The sequence below is a fragment of the Nanorana parkeri genome, unplaced genomic scaffold (genome assembly GCF_000935625.1).
Source record: "Nanorana parkeri isolate BGI_ZX_2015 unplaced genomic scaffold, ASM93562v1 scaffold101, whole genome shotgun sequence".
NCBI classification, from domain to species: domain Eukaryota; kingdom Metazoa; phylum Chordata; class Amphibia; order Anura; family Dicroglossidae; genus Nanorana; species Nanorana parkeri.
The window spans coordinates 2,091,015-2,114,263 of NW_017306369.1; the positions used below are offsets into that span (position 1 = coordinate 2,091,015).

At 39.3% G+C, this 23,249-nt stretch overlaps 1 protein-coding gene across 5 annotated transcripts in view; it reads left to right on the top strand.

The window, feature by feature from the left end:
* MON2 (MON2 homolog, regulator of endosome-to-Golgi trafficking) overlaps positions 1-23,249 on the top strand; it is a 98,416-nt gene that overhangs the window by 43,687 nt on the left and 31,480 nt on the right. For 2 of the 5 annotated variants that reach the window (XM_018552922.1, XM_018552923.1), the window contains exons 20-29: positions 2,142-2,243; positions 4,360-4,470; positions 5,663-5,838; positions 6,097-6,259; positions 9,081-9,374; positions 9,509-9,707; positions 10,576-11,201; positions 14,245-14,388; positions 17,543-17,671; positions 20,755-20,945. In XM_018552922.1, coding sequence (XP_018408424.1) covers positions 2,142-2,243; positions 4,360-4,470; positions 5,663-5,838; positions 6,097-6,259; positions 9,081-9,374; positions 9,509-9,707; positions 10,576-11,201; positions 14,245-14,388; positions 17,543-17,671; positions 20,755-20,945 — 2,135 coding nt within the window. Of the gene's footprint in view, positions 1-2,141; positions 2,244-3,420; positions 3,424-4,359; positions 4,471-5,662; positions 5,839-6,096; positions 6,260-9,080; positions 9,375-9,508; positions 9,708-10,575; positions 11,202-14,244; positions 14,389-17,228; positions 17,247-17,542; positions 17,672-20,754; positions 20,946-23,249 lie in introns of all 5 variants that reach the window. The other 3 variants (XM_018552918.1, XM_018552921.1, XM_018552920.1) reach the window with 3 other exon arrangements.

Below are 23,249 nucleotides of genomic sequence, written 5' to 3' on the forward strand. Positions count from 1 at the left end.
ATTTTAATTTCAGCTTTTACTAGTGCATATTCCAAAAATGACTGGCAATGATCCTGTAAGCTTGCTGGGCCTGGCAACAGTCTTATTCACTGTCAGTAAAGAGTTCTAATACCCATTGGTATGAAATTTGTGCAGATAAACAGTAAAATCACTTTTTGTGGATTCACTATCTCTGCTATGTAAGCTGTCACATTTTCTTCTTTTTATTAAACTCCACTCTTCGGTATCATTTTACTGCTTGAAGATTATTGCCTTTGCTAGAAAACTGAGGAGCAGGCTGGATATAATCGCTGCTTGTGTTCAAAGCTCTACTTTGTGTTGTCATATGCTGTCATTTTATAAGTATTGATATCAAAGCTGCTAACAGAGTTTCTGTTCCCAGCACATAACAACTAATAACCTTTTTATCTTGAATTGTATTTGATCTAGAAGTTTTATGATATTTTTAAGACGTTCTATGACTGATGTGAGTTCTGATAACACAAGGATAATGTACTGAATATTAAATTGTTAGGTTAATCATGTATTATGAGTGTTGTAATCATAACATTCACTGTATTCACTTCATTGCACTTTTACTACATTTATTATAAAAACTAACACAGAGTGTGCTATGAAGATATTTGAAGTTTAGTGAAATTTGATTTCAAAACTTAATTTGGATTGCTTTGGAATTGTTCAAGTTTTATGGCATCGCCTTATGTTGAGTTTCGGGATTAAGAATTGTTTCTGTGGCCCTGTATCAGTCAGCCAAATTCAGACTTTTGTTTTAGGCTTATTCTAAGGTTCAACAAGTGAAGTGCACACAGTGCTTTAAAGTTGCTGTTGGTTTTCAAATTGAATATTGTGTCCCTGTGGTGTGTCAAAATTGAGATTAAGACACAAAACCAGCATTCAGATCTCAAATTTCAGAACATTATTGAGCGGTAGAGGATATGACAGTTGACAGTAAAATGATGGGGGTGAAGCATTAGCATTAGGGCTTGTTCACTCCATGACTGGACCAGATCTGGAGCGGATCTGCAAATGCGGTGCAGTGCATTTTTGCCCCGTTTTTACCGCAATTTTGCTGCTTTTTTTGTTGCTTTTTTGTTGTTGCTTAAAATGGGTTTTCAGGTGCAGTCCAGTGTGTTTGTATGCATTTTTGATGCATTTCCATGTGTTCAAGTGCATTTCAGACCAGCGAAAATGAGACAAGCAGTATTTATTTATTTTTGTCTTGACCGTAATGGACTGCGCAGGTGTGAGCAGAGCCCAGAAATACCATAGGGATACATTGAGATGCTTTTTGGGTACGGGAACAAACTGTTCTGGTCTGGACGTGGTCCAGACATGGTGTGAATGGGCCCTTAGGGCAGGTTCACACCATAGTGTGAACCTACCACAGTTCCAGTGCATTCCAGACCAGACCAAAATGATATATGCAGTATTTTTCTGGTCTGTCTGGAACGAACTCCACTGGTGTGAACACAGGCCAGAAATAGCATAGGGATACATTAGGATGCATTTCGGATCTGTAAACAATCTGGTCTGGTCTGGAGATGAATGTGGTCTGAATGGGCACTTAGGAGGGACGGGGCTTAATCTAGACTTTTGCCAAATTAAGGCACCATATACAGCTGAGTCGGGTAACTTTATTACATGAATTCCTATGACAGTTATGACTGCCTAGATGACTGTCATACGTGACTTGTGACGCTGATGTCTTCATTATTTGCTGGACACCTACAAAACTGAAGTATCTATAGCGCCTAAAAGATTTTACTGCATGCCCAATCAAATTCCTGCTGTATTTTTTTTTTTTCCATGAATGGAAGGATTGCCACAGAACACACAGAACGTTTTCCTTTCAGCACTTGGGATACATAAGACCTCATATCTACTTGCCATCACCATATGCCTTGTTTGTATCAGAGTTTATATTCTGTATCTTTGTATGAATTTATATTGCATATGATGTCTTATTTAGTTTGGCAGTTGTAAAGCAATGATGATGTGCAAAGCACAGTACCTCAAAGAAACTAGATTTTAATGTACTTTAATCAGATCAGGAAGAAATAAATTAGATTAGAATTACTGTGCTTTTAATCTTCTGAAGAAGACTAGAAGCATTTAATAAGCTGGATATGTTATTGTTATAGGAACCATCCCTCTTTGCTGTGGCCAAGTTGCTGGAAACAGGATTAGTGAACATGCACAGAATCGAAATTCTATGGAGGCCTTTAACTGGACATTTAATAGAGGTAAATAATTATACTTTCTTATACCCTGTAGATTGTCTGCTTAGTCATGTTTGTTTTTTTAATGGCTCTCAGCTTTCAGAAGACCTTTTCAACAAAGTATCATAATGTTCATGCAATAGGTCCTAATTGTGCTCTTTCAATATGTCACTAAAAATCACTCTTCATATTAATCAATTGAACAGCATTACGAGTTCTTGGTTATTAATATTATTTTGCAAAAGTGTATTAAAAAGTGGCTTTTTGTGCCATGAATACAAAATGCAGTCTCCTTTAAATAAAAGGCAAAACAAACAAAACACCACCTGGTCTCTGGTTCCCATAAAATAAAAAACTATGATGCCAATTACAGGCCTCTCTCATCTTTTGAAGTGGGAGAACTTGCACAATTGGTGGCTGACTAAATACTTTTTTGCCCAACTGTATATATATATATATATATATATATATATATATAACATACAAACGGGGAAGGAAAGTTTATAATATGATTTGTAACGAAACAAATATATAATGGTCGGTCCCCTATTATAAATTATAACAAATATATATAATTTGATTACCTAAAATTAAGCACTATGTTTTCACTTTTATCTTGCTCTGCGTGACAATATTGACAGACAAATTATGCGTCAAGAAAAGTTAGCTTCTACTCTTTCCATAGACCTTTTCATTTCCTATTTTTTTATATTTAGAATCATAACAATTTGTCAGGAAATAGATGGGAGCTGCCATTGCCATTTTGTTTTTAAAGAGGCAAGCTCTGGTAGCTGCCATTCTCTTCCTTCCTGCAAGTTGGTGAGTCAATGACCTGAAACATTATGTGCATTGGACATCTGATAAACACATGCTTGTTCTAAGCCATATGCACACAAAGTAGTGCAGCAAAGATCAGCAGGTCAACCCTGGAGCAAGCACCTTTGTAAACAAGTCAGTAATGGCAGCTCCCTATTTCTCTTCTGAATGAGTCCCTTTAGGTACATAACTGATGTAAAATCCAGAAACCGAAGTACAGTCTTTAAGTATGTCATAATATTTAATTACAATTTATGTTGGTGTCTTAGACCACAAGATTTACACTGGCAGTTACCATTGTGCATTATGCCTTCATGTTGGTTCTTGCTATCTGTATTCATGGGTTGCTCTGTCTTTTTCCTGTGCTTGCTCTTGCCCCGATCAGAAGGTACGTTTGCACGGCATGCTTCACATGTGCATTATCTCACTCATTTCTTTCCTTCTTTTCGATGTAAAAATCTGACATAATTAGTACTGGTACTGTATCATTTTTTTTGTTTGATAAACGTGTTGGTAAAGACTAAGATGGCCTTGGACTTGACATTTCTTGGTAAGTTAACTCCATATGTGTGCACATCTAATGAATCATATACAGTATAAGAAAAAATGTTATAGGGTTGTGCAGAGGCTGCAGTGACCGCAGATGAATGCAGCAGCAGGTAGATTCACACTACATGTTCTGTACTTTAATTTTCACATATATAGCAAGCTTAAAGTGACACAAAACTCAAAACATTTTATGCATTAAAAGTGCTCTCCTTATATCGCTTTAACACAATCCCCCTTTCCTTTCTCATTTAACATTTTTTATTTTTTTATTTTACTGTTTTCTCATTTTTGGAACTTATTTTGCTGTGTTCCATCTTTGTGATTTGGAGACAACGATCATCTGGACTAGAAATGATAAGAAACCTCTCTCACTGGGAACAGAGAGAGCTATAGAAACATTACATCTAGCCCATGCCCACTTCTGCCAAAAAATACACAGCTAGTCCATGAGAGTGACCGTGCTTCCTTGTGCTGGCTATCCCTCTACCAGCCTGAGCCCTGCTGTACAGGGGAATACACAAGGCTGATATCAAGACAGTTTAAGATACCTTAGAATATGATACTGAACAATAGCTGCATTTAAAAATAAATGGAATGCTCTTTTTTGTCTAATACATTACTGTATTCATTTGTGCTTTTATATCTGCATGGAGTCCAGATGTAATATTTATACATTTTCATCCCTATGATATGTATTCTTCATGAGCTTTTGGGTTCTGGGAGACTTACAGAACTAAAACAAAACCTACTTCTATATTCTGTCACTTGTTTATAGGTTTGCCAGCATCCAAACTCCAGGATGAGAGAGTGGGGAGCTGAAGCACTGACATCACTAATCAAATCAGGCCTGGCTTTTAAACATGAGCCAGAGCTCTCTCAAAACCAGGTAGCGTATTACACCTTCATGTGCTTGTTCAATTGCAGATCTTGGCCAGAACCTTCCAAGCTGTCGGCAGGTGGACTTTCCAGATAATCTCGGTTTGAAATGTGGCAGGAAAGCATTCAACAGCGTGCTCAGCCTTTCAACTGAAGATTAGGTTTGACAGCGTCTGCAAACGCTGGAAAATGTGTCTAAAACAAATGTTATACAGTGCTTAATGATGGCTTTGAGGATAAATAGGCATCCTATGTTGTGACTCTGTGTTAGGGGAGCACAACTCCTAATTTGTTTCTATAGCTTTTAATACCAGAGCTATTTACAACTCTAAATAACACTGAATATGGAAGAGCTGCTAATAAGCAATGTAATCTCCTAAACCCACAACCAGAATGACCTTGCATCTGTGCCTGCTCTGAATTTGTAGTTAGTGGAAGCCATGCAGTTTTTATGTCTTCTCCATCCATTGTGCCTTCATCATGGACAGTGAGCACCAAGCTAAAGCAAGGATACAAGAGGAAGAGGTGAAGATAGCAGACACCCCTTATATCAGTTATATCAAAGACCTGAGCAGTGTGCACAACAAACAGCTAGATGATTTGTTCTGCTTTCTTGATGCTATAACTAGTGCACTCATTGTTTCTTTCAAATGTTTTATCTGCTTTCAGTGTATTAGTTTTCCCTCCCCTATGTAGTAGCCTTGTGTCTAATAGCCTCATTTTTTTCTGGCCATGCTGGGAAATGTAATTCTCTATACAGTAAATCTCTGACATAACCTTTGTGGATGTTAAGCTAACAGCATGCCCAGATGACATAGACCTAACCAGGCCACTCAAGTTATTATTGACCTGTGGAAAGCAAACTATTACACAGAAAGCAGAATTTACTCTACAAAGACACACACAAAACGTGTACTAGAAACCTACCATGGTACCTTTATGGATCTGTGCATACAAGTCTCTGCACAGAAAAGCCAAATGAGGAGGAAGGTCTCATCTGAAGGAAGGGCTGTAATATCACAGAAATGTAGATCAATGTAATGAATACTTATACTATGTACTCATGTTCCTATTCTTTGTTATGGTACCCGTCTTAATTAACAATTCTGGATTAACAATTCTTTGTGGCAAGCTACCTGTTTTAACATTAAAATACAGCCAATGTTATGTGGTTCTGATTTTTTTTAGCTTCTGTTTTCTAGAGACTGCAGTTGCTGTTATTAAACCCCTTGAAGGAGCTGTCGGCTATAGCTCACCATGATATCCGCCTCAAACAGCTGGAGTGTGTATTACAGATCTTGCAGAATCAAGGAGACAGTCTCGGACCAGGTTGGCCCCTGGTTCTGGGAGTTATAGGAGCAATAAGAAATGATCAGGGGTGAGTGCAGTGAACATTGAAGGGAATTTATAAAAATTGGAGCAGACAAAATCTGGAGCAGCTGTGCACAGCAACCAATCAGCTTATATCTTTCATTTTCAAATCTTAACTGAAAAAACTGAAGAGAGCAGCTGATTTGTTGCCATGCACAGCTGCTCCAGATTTGGTCTGCTCCAGTTTTGATAAATTCCCCCCATTTGATAAATTCCCCCCATTGTGTTCAATATATGATGAATTTATCTTTTTTTTTTTTATAAGGGAGTCTTTAATACGAACTGCTTTCCAGTGCCTTCAGTTGGTTGTGACAGACTTTCTTCCCACAATGCCTTGCACATGTTTGCAGATAGTTGTAGACGTGGCTGGAAGTTTTGGACTTCAGAATCAAGAGCTTAATATTAGCTTAACATCTATAGGCTTGTTGGTGAGTCTTTTTGCCTTACATATTTATTTATATATACAGGTGAAACTCGAATAATTAGAATATCGTGCAAAAGTAATTGCAGTAAGTGCTGCAAAAGGGGCCCAAACCAAGTACTGAGTACATATGCATGCTTGTACTTTTCAATTCTGATTAGAAGGATATTTTCGTGCAGGGCCTTCCTGGAATCTACTCAAGGATGCTCAAAAAAACTCAGTTTGGTAAAACAATGGTTAAGTGCTCTTCTCCTGCAGAAATTACATATTTGCCTGATGCAAACGTGTGTTTGTATAGTGACATTCAAATACTGTCGGTACTCTGAGAACCCAGAGTTTTTTAGCATTCTAATATCCACTTGAGCTTGAATTTTCAGTGTTGGGTTTATTTATTTTATTTCCTTCTTGATAAAATTAACATATGAATTATCATTATTTTCTTAGCAAGCTTCTTATGCTCCTGTACAATTTGAATCTACATTTGATCACAAATAGTATTATAGGAAGACAAATTGTTTTGGATCATTTTTCATTTAAAAGAAAACAAAAAACCGAGCACTGTGAGTTCTTTAAAGTGACAGCACAGCAGAAACTGTCCACTTCCATTTGATTGATATTTTGGACTGAGCTGTCCAATATAGGACGAGATGCTACTCTCCTACTACCATTTCATCTTGATCTGCTGAGCTATGTAAATACCAGCTTTTACAACATGCAGAGAAAAACAAGTGGAAAGGAGTGTCTTATATCTTTTAGGGTTTGTGGTGGTAAAATCTTGGCAAAAAAGATCTCAGGACTGCATACCTGCTGAGTTCATTGCCAATCTACGTATGTGAACACCCAAAGGAAGAAGGAAACACCCAGCATCATACAGTGGTCAGGATCAAAGCCAGAGGTTTGGGTGGGGACATATAAGTGGCCAGAGGCTCCCTCATAATCCAACATTTTGGGACCACGCAGGGTCCCTTCATCAGGGCAGAGATGTCACATCTCTGCCCTGATGAAGGGACCCTGCGTGGTCCCCCGACATTGGATTATGCGATATGTGTGACGTTTAGTCCAAATAAATTGACTTTTTTTAAATTTCATTTACGGAGTGCTGGTGATTTCTATTCTATTATACTAATTCCATTAATCTGCCATTTAAGCAAACATTATCTGTGTATGTATTTGGTAGAACAGTGTTACTTTTTAAAGTATGTTTGTTAGGTGGCCAAGCAACGAAGTTGCTAGACACCTATTGTATCTATTCAGATTATTATTATTATTCCGCCACCTTTTTCAAATGCCTTTTAACAAGTGCTCTGTAAGTCAAAAACTCATGAAACGTTGCACAATGGTAGAGCCCTGTGCCCTGCAGAGCATATTATAATATAAAGGTCATAGGTCACATGATGTGGCAGCCATCTTGGTTTTTGTGACGATTTTTGTGAACTATTCAGAAACCATGCATCTCCAGAACCGCTACAGATGTACAACTTGCTGTGTGAGCTTATGCTTTGCTCTGTTGCCACATGTGCTCATTAGAGCTCTATTGGTCACATGGTTTGGCAGCCATTTTGGATTGTGCAATATTCTGTCAACAACTTAAACTCTGAAACCATTATCAGAATAATTCCAAACTTTGCACATATGTCCAGGCTGACCTCTTCTACCACGGTTGTAGAAATAGGCCCGATCCCGCAATCAAAATGGCCGCTGCAAGCCAATAGTGTTTAGATAGTGTTATTATTGTTATGGCCTTTTTTTCAAAAGCCTGTTCTAAGCGCACTGTTGCTCACAAACTGATGCAACTTGGCCCAATGGTAGAGCTCTGTGCTATGCCTAAACTTTTGCAACATAAAGGTCATAGGTCACATTGCCTGGCAGCCATCTTGTTTTAGGTGATTATATTCAGCTCCATATTCAAACATCCATTTCTCAGAATTTGATAAAGCTTCAGATTAACAAATTGCTGTGTATAGTCATGGTATGATCTGCATTCACAACTGAACATTACAAGTCAATTGGTCACATGGTACGGCGGCCATATTGCATTGTGTCAAATTCGACAAATATTTCTATTATTTTGATATTCTTTTTTTTCAAATGCTAATTATGGCCACACCGTTATGTAAAAACTCATGAAATTTGGAACAATGGTAGAGGACTGTGCAGTGTTTAAACCTTGGAAACATAAAGGTCATGGGTCACATGCTCTGGCGGCCAGCTTGGTTTAACTAAACCTATTTCTGACAGTTTTCAAACATCTGTTTTTTCATAACCGCTAAGGCTACAGATATACAAATTCATATGTGAGATTATACTGAGCTCTCCAGTCATATATGTCTATCACAAGTCATGTGACCGCATGGTTTGGCAGCCATTTTGGATTGTGCCATATTCTGCAAACAACTTAAACTCTGAAACCATTTATCAGAATAACTCAAAAGTTTGCACATATGTCCACGGCTACCTCTTCTACCACGGTTGTAAAACCAGGCCTGATCCCCAAATCAATATGGCCGCCACAAGCCAATCACTTTTTGACATTGCATAAATGTGCATTTATATCACTAGTAAAGTATGTTAAACTTGTTATACATATGATATCTCAACATCATAACTGCCAAATACAATATGGCTTCCAGAGGTCACCAAGGTCGGCGGCCATTTTGAATGTGATTTTTTTTTTTTTATAATTCATAAAATCATGGCCTTTTTTTTTTTTTTTTTCTCTAACTACAATGTCTTCTCATGTGCTATGACCGGCTCTACTGCTTGGCCACCTTTTATTGCTGCTTGCAGCTATATTTTATTTTTATTTTTTTGTGTGTGTTTTCTAACAGTGGAATATCTCTGATTACTTCTTCCAACGAGGAGAAAATATAGAAAAAGAACTAAACAGAGAAGAAGATATGCTTCAGATGCAGGCAAAAGAGAAAGGGGTGACTCTAAACCGGCCTTTTCACCCAGCACCACCATTTGATTGCCTCTGGCTGTGTCTTTACGCCAAACTGGGGGAGCTGTGTGTTGACACGCGCCCTGCTGTCCGGAAGAGTGCAGGCCAGACTTTGTTCTCCACAATAGGGGCACATGGAACTTTGCTGCAGCATCCAACCTGGCACACTGTCATTTGGAAGGTATAGAGCAATGGGCTGTACATACTTGTATTGTTTTACTGATTTCTAACAAATAATTAGAGACATAAAGATATAACTGTAATATACAGATGTTTGGAAAGACCAGACCGTGATACTCTTTTTAACTGCTTTAGGTCCTGTTCCACCTATTAGATCAAGTGCGAGAATCTTCTTCAACAGCTGATAAAGAGAAAATTGAATCGGGAGGTGGCAACATTCTCATTCATCACTCCAGGGACACCGCAGAGAAGCAGTGGGCTGAGACATGGGTGCTAACACTAGCTGGCGTCGCCCGAATATTTAACACTAGGAGATACCTGCTGCAACCTCTGGGTAAAATGCTGTACTCTAGGCACATATTTAAAAACACAATCTAATTCATTTAATTATTCATTAAAATCATACTTAAATGTATTTTTAAATACAGTTAGCATTTTCACTTAAATCTCAGCCTCCTATAAACCCCTGTACAGCAGCCCTTAGGCTGGGAGAGAGAAGGACAGCACTCTAAGCCAGTATGGGCTCTATAGCTTTGCACAATGCTTGTCAGCCTGACCCTGAACATGCTTACAGGAATTGGTGTGCTGCTTATGGTCATCCCTTGCATGGGTGAGTACCATTACCATATTTTCAGAGAGGAAGGGTGATGAACTCCTCACACAGAGGATGTCTGCAATAATGAGTAAGGTACTTGCAGTGTACAGTTTGAAATCCTCTTAGTTACATATATTCTACCATTGTTTATTAATAATGTTTTATGGACTGATTTGATTGCTTTTTTAATGTTATTTTGATTATGTGAGGTTCACAAGTCCTTAGTGTTTAATTAGTCTTTAAATAATGAAGTATTAGGAAATGAGTATGCATAAATACAATTATTTAGAGCCAGAGTAGAGACAAAGAGCGTCACAATAACAAAAGCCAACGTTTCAGGGCCACACAGGGTCCCTTTCTCAGGGCAAAAAGATGTGACTACATAGACACATTAAAAAACACATTATTTAAAGCCAGTCTACACTATAGCATTGTGCTAAAGGCGCATGGTACCTTTGCGTTTAGGACATGCTATTGCACGATGTATTGCACCACCTAACAGTGGTGCATTGCATTACCATTCATTCTGAAGGACACCCCAACGCACCTCCAGAGTGTTCACATATAGGTGTATACATAAACTGCTTTTCTTTCATTTATAATGCAGGAGACTTTTCCAAGGCATGGGATGTTCTTCTGGATCACATTCAGTCAGCAGCTCTCAGCAAAAACAATGAAGTTTCCTTAGCGGCCCTGAAAAGCTTTCAGGAAATCCTGCAGATCGTGAGCCCGACTAGAGAGATGGATAAGCCAGAGTCCCTTCCGGGTATTTCGGTAACTGTTCCTGCCCTTATTGGGCCAGTTAGTGCTGCTGGGCCAGGAAGACCATTGACGAGAGCTGACTCGACAGGAGAAAGACTTGCAAGATATAACTCTGAGCAGCCTATAGCTATGGATGAGATTGAAGACTCAGCTCTGTGGTGGGCAGCCTGGAACACCTGGTACAGGATTGGTACGGAAAGTACAAAGCCACCAGCTACATGTGAAAAACTGACATTCATTCCAAGTCAGCCTTTCCTCACAGCTTTAATTCAGATTTTCCCAGCTCTTTATCATCACATCAAAACTGCTTTTAACATGGAAGAGCTACAAAAGCTTGGGGTCATATTACATGGGGCTGTGTCAGTGCCTATAAGCTCAGATGCCTCGCCTTTCATCCTCCCCTCTTATACAGAAGCAGTGTTGACAAGTCTGCAGGAATCTGTGCTTACAGCTTTGGATGTCCTACAAAAGGTGACTATTGGACCCATCTGCCTTTTCATTTTGTTTGGCATTTCCGTTTACAAATGGCATAGCACCAACAAATATTAGATTGTCTGTAGCTGAAGGACAAAATTATGTTTAGTGTTTCTTTATATAATGGCTAGACAAGAAACATAAAAAACACATTATGAAGTATGTTTTCTAAAATAAAGGTACTATATGAAGTTGAAACTTCAGAACAATGTTTTGTAGATACTGCTGAAGGTGTAGCTAATCTAAAATGCTTTTGGATATTTGTGATGGATTCTTGGCACTGCTAGATTCATAATGGCATACATTTAGAATGCTAATTCCAGTGCATTCTTTCAATTTGCTGGTTCAGTATATTTACTTTTCCTACCATCAGTGGACTGAGGTTGAAGGAAAAACCACATTCCCAGTCTGGATCAAAATGTGGCAATGGTTAGCTAGATTAGATGTACAATGTACGTTCTTCAGTTTACAGAGGGCCAATACGAACTACTCAGCCATTGTTCTAACGGCTGATGAGTTCCTTAATATAACAGGGTTGCTTTATTTTATTGTTCTTGTCATAGATACATTCTATGAAATATAAATCTTTAAATATAAACAGAACAAGAGAAGATTCGGACACAAATAATGCATTACAGTGTGTTGACAATGTCAAAAAGAAAATTTAGGATACACCTGTACCAGGAAATAAGGCCCGGGCATCGCTCAAACTTTGTAATTTCTTTCTGGGAGTGTTTAGCAGGTACTTGTTGGCATTTGCAATCAGACGTTATTTTCCACTAGAGTACCCCAGGAGCCCAAAACCTAGGGAACTAGTTATGCAAATCTTAATTTCTTCAAGGCCTACATCCTGCTATTAGCTACTAACTGTGATTGGCTTCACTGGACAATAATGAGGTACAAGAGGGTGCAAACCAGTTCTTGAATTTCCTCCTGGAAGTCAAGATTGACATGGTCTAGATTTTGGGCTTCCAGGATACAGTAAAGAAAAACTAAGCCTTCTTAAAGGCTCCTGGAGGTGCCTGTTATACACTCCCCTGGTAAAGAGGGCAAATTGTGTCTAAAGTGTTTTCTTTTCCACTGATTTATTTTGCTGCTCTGCATAGAACTCCTACATTCACAGTGCCAGCATGTTATAACTTGTCTAATTTTCATTGGTTAATCCCGAGTAATGCACACTTTTCTTTATATTGTTGCATGGCTTTAAAAAAATAGTTTTTGTTAAGGTCTCTTTAAAGTATTACTAAAGGCTAGGTGTGTTTTTACCTTAATGCATTCTCTGCATTAAAGGAGAACTATGAGGTGAGTGCTTTTCACTCACCTCATAGTTCTAGCTGACCTGTGACAATGAGACTGTCACAGGTCGGCTCAGTAGATCGGGAGGTGAGCGAACACATACCGGCGTTCGCTCACCTCTCGATCCTGTCACGGCTCTCTGCCGTGACAGGGGAGGGGCAAAAGCTCGCGGTATACTGCGGCGTCTCAGTGTAAATACTGGGTATACTGAGCCTAGGGTGACGGGAGGACGCTAGTTTGTGTCCTCCCGTTACTCTAAGGAGAACTATGGGGAAAAGCCTTAACCCCATAGTTCTCCTTTAAGGTAAAAAACGCCCAGTACCTTTCTGTAACCCCCGACCTTCCCACTCTTAGCTGCGGTCAGTTGTCTCCTCTGCTTGGACCAGGAAGATACTCAACATTCCCCAAACGTTCGGGTCCTGGGGGAGGGTACTAAGGGCAGAGGAGCTATAGTTTGGGGAAAACTAAAACATTTTAAAGATGAAACAAAAGGCATTTCAATCAAGTCTGGCCCTGATAATCATTAAAAAAAAGGTAGGTTTCATATCACTTTAAAGTAGTGGCATCTAGGCATGCACTGATGGCTTTTTACCATTATACTTTTTTACTCCCTATAGTATTGCACCATATATAAGTAATGGTATTTTTTCATTGTTTGTTGTTATTACAGGAAGTATTACGGGTTAATACATGCATTAATACTAGGGATGCGCTGATGCCAGTTCGTCGGTATCGAGTACAGGAACCGTTACTTATCTTTCGGTACTCGCTGATACCCAGTACTGATACTGGTATTTCCGCTAGCATGGAGAATGCAGTGTCATTACACTCCGCCCGGCTTCTTGGTTGCCTGGGAAGCCGGCTCCATGCTGTTTGGCTGGGAAGGCACCTCCATGCTGTTCTGTCCGGCTCTATTCTGATTTGCCGGGAAGCCTGCTTCCCAGCCAAATAACATGGTACAGGCCAAACAGCATGGAGCTGCCTTCCTGGCCGATCAGAAAGCCAGGCTGCGAGTCATTACGCACCGCCCGGCTTCCTGATTGGCCAGAAAGCTGGCTTCATGTTCCCTTGCAGCACTGCCTGTCAGAGGAAATTGCCCTCTGACCGGAAGTTCCTGTATCGGGGGGAAAGTATCGGAGCATTTGGGCACTACGAGTATTCGCCCAAATACTCTGTATCGGCACTGTTACAGATACTAGTATTGGTATCGGTACATCCCTAATTAATACATATATATTTTAATTATTTATATAGCACAGGCAAATTCTGTAGTGCTTTATATAGTATAGATAAATGAAAGTTGTGCCATTCACTACAATTTAGGCTTATATAGCTGATATATGAAAACTCTGCCGACAGAAAAACGTTTAGCATCCAGTAAGAATCCTTGCTCTCAGATCTGGGTAGAGGACAGCTGGAAGCTGATTGGTTGCTGTGGACATCAAGACATTTTGCCTGCAGCTCGCTTTTTATCCATCAGCTCCAGTGTGTGTACATAACATCCGCTTGCTGCAGAGATGAGCAGAAGTTATGCGGCTCCTGCTGACAGGTGCCAACATAGATTAATGTTCTGTGATTCAAGCTGTGTGTGTTTTGATGCCTGTATACATGAAACCTAACGTGTGTACAATAATAAAAACAGCAAGAAATTCATCATATCCATGTGGTTGCTAAGCAGGGATTGTCATTTGTGTTCAGTTTGTCATAATTCTTGTCTTATATGTGACCTTTTTTCCCATTGCAGGCCATCTGTGTGGGACCTGAAAACATGCAGATAATGTATCCTGCAATCTTTGACCAGCTGTGTGCATTTGTACAGTTCTCATGTAAACCTCCTCAGTATGGAAAGCTAGAAACAAAGCACATTGCCAATGCCAAATACAATCAGGTATGTGTCTATACTCACACTGGTATTGGTATCTCTAGCTGTCTTTGTGTGTGTAGTAACAATTCTCTCTACTGGTGAACACAGATTTAAACATGGTGGAGGTGGCAGCTTTTCCCTGCTATGCTTGCGGAAACTTGTCCATCTTTATTTTGCGTTGTTCTTACTAGGGAGTGCAAATGTTGTGACCGCTGTCCTGCCTTACCTTTCACTGTGCAAGGATGCTGTGTTTTGAAGCTGTTTCATCAAATCAGCCACATCAAATACATGGGTCTCTTGTTGTCTATGGCACAGGCCTTTCACAATGGCTTTCTTATTCCCACACTTTGGGTTGGGTTTTGTTACTTAGAGCTAATGCCCTTTCCAAAAGCCACATAATTCTGTCTTGTAAGGTAATTGTTGAGAAATAATGATTCCACCCAATGCTAAGAATTCCGTGCCAAGTACGCTCTGGTGAAGCACACACCCTGGTTGACTTGGTGTGACTGTTTAGATAGAGAGAACTGCCATCACCTTGACCCATTGCAGCTGTTCTTTTTTTTATTTTATTTATCATTCTTATGGACAGGACATGGGAGTCGCAGTGAGCCTGATCATTTCTTCATACACAGTGTGTCTCATTTACTAAAATGTACTGTAATAACCATCTTCAGTTGCCTATTACATTTTAAAGGTGAAAAATATAGCACAGCAGTTCCTTTCTATCAAACTTTACTTTTATTTCAAATGGTATAACATATAGAGATGATGAAATGGGATAACATATAGCAGAACGCCATTCTGAAGGAACAGTTTGGCAGTCACCAGGAGAGTCCACTTGTGGCATAATATAAGTGGAAGGTACAATACCAATAATATTTTATACTGGCCATTTTTTCTTTACAGCCTCTCTATCCTCAGCAAAAGGTGCTTATGGATAAATAAGAATTAAGAAGCATAGCAGTGATTTTATGAAAGATTAATTGCACATAATTTGATATAAAAATGTAGATATTAAAGTACATAAGCAGTTTTTTTATTTGTGATAGCATGGCATCTCGTTCATGGGAAAACTGTCAACATTTCTGGTGTCTGCATGAGCTATGTGCCAATGTACTTTGAATCTGCCAGTAATGTTAAACCTTTAAAAGTAATAGTCCTCGCTAATATCAAGCAAGACAAGATGGTTGCTATTACATTTATGACCCCCAATAAAACTGATTGCACTTGATTACAAGACTCGGCACAACCAACCCACCACCCCTGGCCTATTGTCAGCACTGTTATGAAACATTCACATAGGCCCCGTTCACACTGAGCGGTTTATCGAGCGATTTACGCCGCAAAATCACGCATATTTCTGCACGCTATCGCTCTATGTAGCTTGTCCAATGCATTCCAATGGAGCTATTCACAGCACAATGTCACCTGTAGCTCGTTGCTTGTACATGACCCTTTTTTTGGCGGATGTCACGCGATTCGGCCCCCATAGACTCAATGGTGTCGCGCGAAAGCGTGCATTACCGGCGATATCGCGCGCCAGAAGGGTCACTTTCGCACTGCAAAATGGAAGGACAGAATGATGTCACATCAAGATCGCTGTTGATTGGTTACAGCCCAATGTAGCAGCATCAAAGTCCCGCCCACAAAATGCGATATGTAGCGCGATAAAATGTGCACTGTCGCTCAATATCGCGCAATGTAGCTCAAAGCTATTTAGCACAAAGTTGCGCAGAAAAACGTGCAATATCCATGTCGCTCAGTGTGAATGGGACTTTAGAGCACCAGGAGGTCAGCACTGGTAGATTTTGAAGCAAAGAACAATGCCCTATCCTAGGTCCCTACATGTAACTTGTGCCATAAAATTAACCCTTCCTAATTTGTTTGAACATTTAACCTCTCCTGCGCTGGAATATTCTTTTTTTTGGTTAATGGTAAACTCTTAGTGAACAGTAAGATGACAGGTGGGTGGATCTTAAGCTTGTTGTCAAGAAAATCAAGTCCTTATTCATAAAATGAAGGATCAGAGGTGTGATAGATTTTCTTGCTAACCATTGTAAAAGACAGTCATGCTAACTATTTTAAAAGCTGACAGGTTCACTTTTACAGAGTATTAGTATTACATTAATCCCTTCGTGACTGACGACGTACAGTGTACGTCGCCAGCATCGGGGCTGTTTAAACAGTACCAACTGCCTTGCTGTGAAATTGCTTCAGCAGACAGTCAAATCCAGTCTTTATATTCCCAGCTGTGGTTTTCCAGCGAAGGCTTGGATCTGATTAGTTAGTTTGGGGCACTATACACAGTTCTTATTAAAGATGCTGACAAATAAGGCCCAGTGTGAGGTTTTTTTCTCTACTGAACCATTCGAAAGCATATGAACTGAACAGAGAATGAGGACAAGAGGGCATGGGACATTTGATCTCTCTTCAAAAGCAGATGTGCTAATTAAGTGTTTCATGCCGGCGATTCAGTGTTTGGTGGAATTATACTTTAATTATGATAATATGTGTAATATGCATGTCTTAAGGTCTCAGTTCTTTAAGTGATTGTTCGATCGTACAAGTAAAAAAAAAACAAAAACAAATTTTTCACATATCAAACCTCACTTGATGAACCTCAGCCATTGTGTGGCTGACAAAGTAGCTTGATTTGTGAATCTGAATACCTGGAAATAATTCCCTGTAAGGAAATCAGTTAATTAATGGTGTTTATTTTATTATACATGAATAATAATAGTACCTGTAGTTTTAGTGTGTTTACACCGTAATCTCAACTACAATTAACCTGTGTATGTCTGTGAATCTGAATTAACTTTTCTCATTCTGTTTATTCTGCACCAAAAAAATGGATTTACAAATAGATTCAACTTTTTGCACCGGTGAGTGACATTTCCTTTAAAAGTTGTCCTGTCCTGAAAAAAAAAACCCAATGGTATATTTGCCATTGTACACTGGAAAGCTGTCAATAGTATTGACCTGTAACGATTTTTCCTTTCTTTCTTATTATAAGCATGCAAAGTGCTTCTGCTTTCCCTTTTATGTCCTGATCACTTGCACCCAATCTCTACGCATGCAGAAATATGAACATTTGCATTGTTGTAAATTTCACCTTGTCATTGCATGTACAAATTGTGATGTTCTTCTTTTTTTTTTTTTTTTACTGTCTTTGTTTTAGGCAGAATGGGTCGCCTTAAATTATGTTCCTTTTGCTGAGAAATCGTTAGAAGTTGTAGTGGACCTGTACCAGAAAACGGCTTGTCATAAAGCTGTAGTCAATGAAAAGGTTCTTCAAAATATTATTAAGGTATATTCTATTTATTATCTTGGCCCTGTAAATCAAGTTCCGTGTTTGGCATGTTTACATTTTATATACACATGTATACAGTTGTATCATTAGGTATGGAGAAAGAACTGAATGGCAAAAGTATCAAATTGTATTGCCCATGTCTTTTGTAGTTCATGTGAACTTATTGCACAAATGTTAATTTAAAGTGCTTTGCTTGGCTGGCCAAATACAAAAGTGACTGAAGCCTGGGCATTTGGTCATATGATCTCTACTGAAAGGGAAATGAAGGGTTCAGGCAGGCTGATCTTCCTCTTCAGCAGAGGTGAGTGAGCAAATACCTAGGCATTTGAGACCAGCACAACAGAGAGCTCAACAAGATTTTCTTTAGATAAGGAACTTCAGCCCTGCTAATTCTCTTTAAGGAAGGCTGTGATTTCAAGCTAAGTTAATATTCAAGGCAGCAGAAAGAAAATACATTCTCTGAATAGTAATCATTACCACAATTGTTCAGTAATGTTAGTGTGCGGTCTTAAATTTTCCACTTGGAGAATGTTAGAATTGTGCTTGCTGCCATGTGATGAGATCAAATTAATTAGAAAAAACGACAAGCATCCTTCTACAGAATTATTTGATTGTTGGAAATATTGATACTGAAAATGTACATAATTTGGGGCACAGTAGAGAAACGAACTCAAACCAAAAGGTAGAAATAAACCATTCATTGGTTAAATGCTACATTAGGCATTGATATTATTATAATAACTAATAGTTCAGTTGCATTAATTTAAATCATGACCATTTTCATCCATATCTATTGCCACTTGTCCCGGCATCTGGGTTTAAAAAACGAAATATTAGAATCTGCCATACTGATTATCTTTGATTACTTTATATAGCCTGCTGGTGTTTTGGCTTCCTTCTCCTGGGGACTGCCCATGAATAAGAGGGTGTAAACAGTACTTCTGGGGGCTGCAACCTAACCAGAACTGCTGCATTTTCATCCCAGCTTGAGCTAACACTTTAAAGCGTGGTAGGTATCCTTGGCACTCCAGCTGTAGTGAAACGACAAATCCCATCATGCTTCACCCCTTGGGAGTCATGCCTGTGGCTGTCAGTATTGCAATGCCTTATTGCGAATTGTAGTTCCCAAAACAACTGGAGTTCCAACTGCTTTAAAGACTTAAAGTGACGCTTAACTCAGGAGTTAAATCTTAAAAATGTATTCAAGCTCCCTAACTATTAACAACAATGTATCTTATTTGTGTATCACTCGGCTGTAGATCTTCAAATCATCTCTGAATTGGTGCTGACACTGTCCTTCCTTCTGGAGGGTGGCTTCTTTTGTTCCCCATGGTCCCTGTGTGCGTGCTGGAAAGTAGCCACCGCTTCAAGCTTGCTCCTGTGATGGTCTACAATGTCAATACAAATTTGTAGGGCTGCAACAACTAATCGACATAATCGATTATAATCGATTATTGAAAAAGTTGTCAACTTTTTCAATAAATGTAATCTAAAAGTGAGATTGTAGTCCATCACAGGAATGTACTTGGAGCTCTGCCTACTTTACAACACACACAGGGACTATGGGGAACAAAAGTAGTCGCCCTCCAGAAGGAAGGACAGTGTCAGCATGAATTCAGAGTTGATTTGAGGATCTACAGCTCAGTGATACACAAATAAGATACAGTTTTGTTAATAGTTAAGAGCCTTGAATGCATTTTTAGGATTTACCTCCTGAGTTTAGTGTCACTTTAAAGTCATAGGATTCAGCCATCTGCTTGCTACTTATAATATTTGGAGAAGATTTCCCAAGATCAAGGCGTTGCCATATTCATACATTTTATCTGCAAATGTGACCACATCCTCTCTGCTTAATTAGGACCACATTGCACATTTGGAGCTGGGATCTCGGGGAAAAATTTACTAGGGCTGCGGAAATTAACGATTAATTACCTGATTAATCGTTAAAAGTTTTGATCGATTAAAATTATTTTGATCAATAATGAAAACACTCACCTCTCCGCCGGCTTCCGGGTCTTCCGGGAGTCCCATCGGAGATCCGGTGACGTCACAAACATCATCGACATCACCGGACTCCTCCCCCCTACCCCAAGTGGCTCCGTCGGCTAACGAAGGGAAGGGGGGAGGAGTCAGGTGACGTCGATGTCCATGACGTCACCGGACTCCTCCCCCCTTCCCTTCGTTAGCCGACGGAGCCACTTGGGCCGGTGATCTGTCGACACTTATCGAGTTCTGCGACCGCCTGACTTCCGGTTTTGTTACAACTAAGAGGTATGCCGAAGAAACTTGTTCTGCACGAGCGCCAGCTAAGGCATTGGCCTATACACATACAGCACAGCAATGAAGTAATAAAATGAACTAGGATCACACTAATCCAGCACGTTATTATTCTGAGTTGCCCCACTCAAGCGGCGGCCGTATTGAGTGGGGCAAGTGAGATTAATAACGTGCTGGATTAGTGTGATCCTAGTTCATTTTATTACTTCATAGCTGTGCTGTATGTGAATAGGCCAATGTAGTTGGATCTGTATGTGCGTTATAATTAATCGAAATTAATCGATTAAAAAAAATTTCGATTAATCCAACACGAAAAAATTGTAATCAGTAAAATTTACCCCTAGATGTTTTACAAAGCTGTCAGATGACCAAACCCAGAGTGTCATCCTAAAGTAGAATACTGGCCATTATGTTCTTCCTCAGTCAAAATGCAGTAATAATGGCCATAAGAGAGAATGGAGTTTATAAATAATATCTGTGTGCTCAGATAACACTAATAGAGACCATTTTTACAGTTCATTATAATTCTATTAGGACTGTGCACAGAACAGAAGGAATTCTTTCTGCTTTTTGTCCTCTAGATGTCAGTAGAGACAATTTAGCATGTCTGACTGTAGTACAACTCAAGTTCAGTGTATTTGAGGCTAAAATGTATTTTGAACACAAAATAGCTTTCTTGTTTCTTTGCTAAATGAATGCTGCATATTAAACTCTAGTAACTTTTTGAAATCTGCATTTTGGTATTTCCAGAAATGTTTGATTATGATACAAGTGTGATGTTTGTTATTTTGTCATTTTCCCAGACTTTGAGGGTGCCATTGAGCCTGAAGTATGCCTGTCCTTCAGAAAGCACATGGAAGCTGGCAGTATCGTCCCTACTCAAAGTGCTCTCGGTTGGGTTACCTGTTGCGCGTCAGCATGCTTCCTCTGGGAAATTTGAAAGCATGTGGCCAGAACTTGCCAACACCTTTGAGGACTTTTTATTTACAAAAAGGCATGTAGAAATCAATGTTTTGTTTATTTACATTGAATCAGTACCACAGCCAGCTACATATATTTGTTTCCCCATTTTTATGTGAAAAGTGCCCTGTTTTTAGGTACAATACTAAATATAACATGCATTATTGTAGTAAATATCAGTACTCCTGAATATGTATAACCCGTTCACAAATTGTAATCTGCAGCAGTTGAGCAGTGTGCCCAAACACAGAAAACAGTTGTTTTCTGCTCAGCTACCACCGAGCTATAATTTGCTTCCTTTTTCCAGCTTGCAGTGTGCCGATAACAAAAGAGCAGACAACCAGCTAAAGAGGGCCCTTTCACACAAGCAGTCCGTTCAGATCCGCCTGTCATTTTTTTTTTAATGGAACTATGGGCAGCCCAACTCCATCTGGGTCCAGAAAAAAAAAAAATGGAACAGAGTTCCATTTTGACAGACCTGACTTTGACAATTCGAAGGTAATCCATATGTAAATGGACAATGTCCGCTTGCATCCGACTCCCCATAAACCTAACGTGGGTCCGTACAGCTCAGCGATGGAGGAAAAAAACTGAACGGACACAGATGTCAGAAGAGTGACATCCGTTCTGTACTGCTCCAATCAGCAGGGAATCTGTGTATGGATCCCTGACATCCGTTCTGTACTGCTCCAATCAGCAGGGAATCTGTGCATGGATCCCCTGCTGATTGGAAAGGACAGCGTCCATGTAGAAGGGGCCTAAACAATTGACATTCATTTGTGCAAACCATGATAATTTTTTTTCTACCATTCTAGTGATTCACACACACGTATCTGCCACACTGCATAGCCAGAAGAACGACTATGCTATTTCTAAGTTCAGCTTTATAGCTTCCTGGGCCATCTTGCTGCTCATTGAATTGTGGTAGATTCTTTGTCTAATAAGCAGGATGGAGTCAGAGTTTTTGATGTGACAAAGTGCAAAGCAGAAAACAGAGGTGTCATCTGACTGGCTGTGTGAGGTGAATCATATGTGTATTAAAGTGATACTAAACTCAGGAGTTAAATCTTAAAAATACAATTCAGTACCTTAACTATTAACAAAAATGTATCTTATTTGTGTATCACTCGGCTGTAGATCCTCAAATCATCTCTGAATTGGTGCTGACACTGTCCTTCCTTCTGGAGGGTGATTACTTTTGTTCCCCATGGTATCTGTGTGTGTTGTACACTCCAAGCTCACGCCGTGATGGACTACAATGTCAGTACAAATTGGTAAAATAAATGTGAGATTGTAGTCCATCAGAGGGTGAGTTTGGAGTGGTGGCTACTTTACAACACACACAGGGACCATGGGAAACAAAAGTAACCACCCTCCAGAAGGAAGGACAGTGTCAGCACCAATTCAGAGATGATTTGAGGATCTAGAGCCGAGTGATACACAAATAAGATACATGAATGTATTTTTAAGCTGAGTTTAGTGTTACTTTAAGTTATGTATGAAGTTGAAGGTAAAAAACATGGGCCCTATATAAGCCAACTATAGGCATAAAGTACGTTTGTCAAAAACCAGTCTTGCCACATAGCTGAAGCAATAAATCAATGGCCAAAAGAAATGATCGAAACTCAAACACCTAAAGCACTAATGAACAGATTCTTCTGGCTTCATGCCTCTGAATAGATTCCTCAGATATAACCCACTTGCCTTAATATGGTTATAAAAATTAGAATAACTTTTATTTTTAAAGTAACAATCAATCTCTCTTACCCCACAGTGCTACAAAGTCCTAAAACGTCTTCAGCATTGTGGTTTAATTATCTGCTGCATCCCCACAGGACTGCTTACATCTGAATAAATTGTTGTAAAATAACTTGTTACTGCTGTTCTCTACACAATTTGTGAAGGGACTCTTGCTTTCTAAAGCATTACAGAAACTAAAATGCTTAAGGTGTATGTAAACTGTAACAGTGAACTTCCCTTATTTACCTGCTTTCGGTCTGTTAAATGTACCATACTAATCATTTGAATAAATGTTCCTAAAACCAGTGATGTCCTGTGCACTCTGCAGTTCAATCACAGGTTGTCTTATTAGCCTTGACCAGTTTACCAATGGGAAATACAGAAAATCCGGCTCTGCTTGTGTTATGAAGATGAGGGGAGGTGTTATGTAGTTCAAATCAGAAGCAAACAGCCTAGGATGATAACACTGCTCTTTTATTGATCCAGCACAGTGAATGAGTGTTGTAACCCTAGGACAGAAAGTGTTACTAGCAGTATTTAGTAATAAAATATAGGGGAAAATCCTGATAAAGCAAAACTAATGTAATCAACACATGTA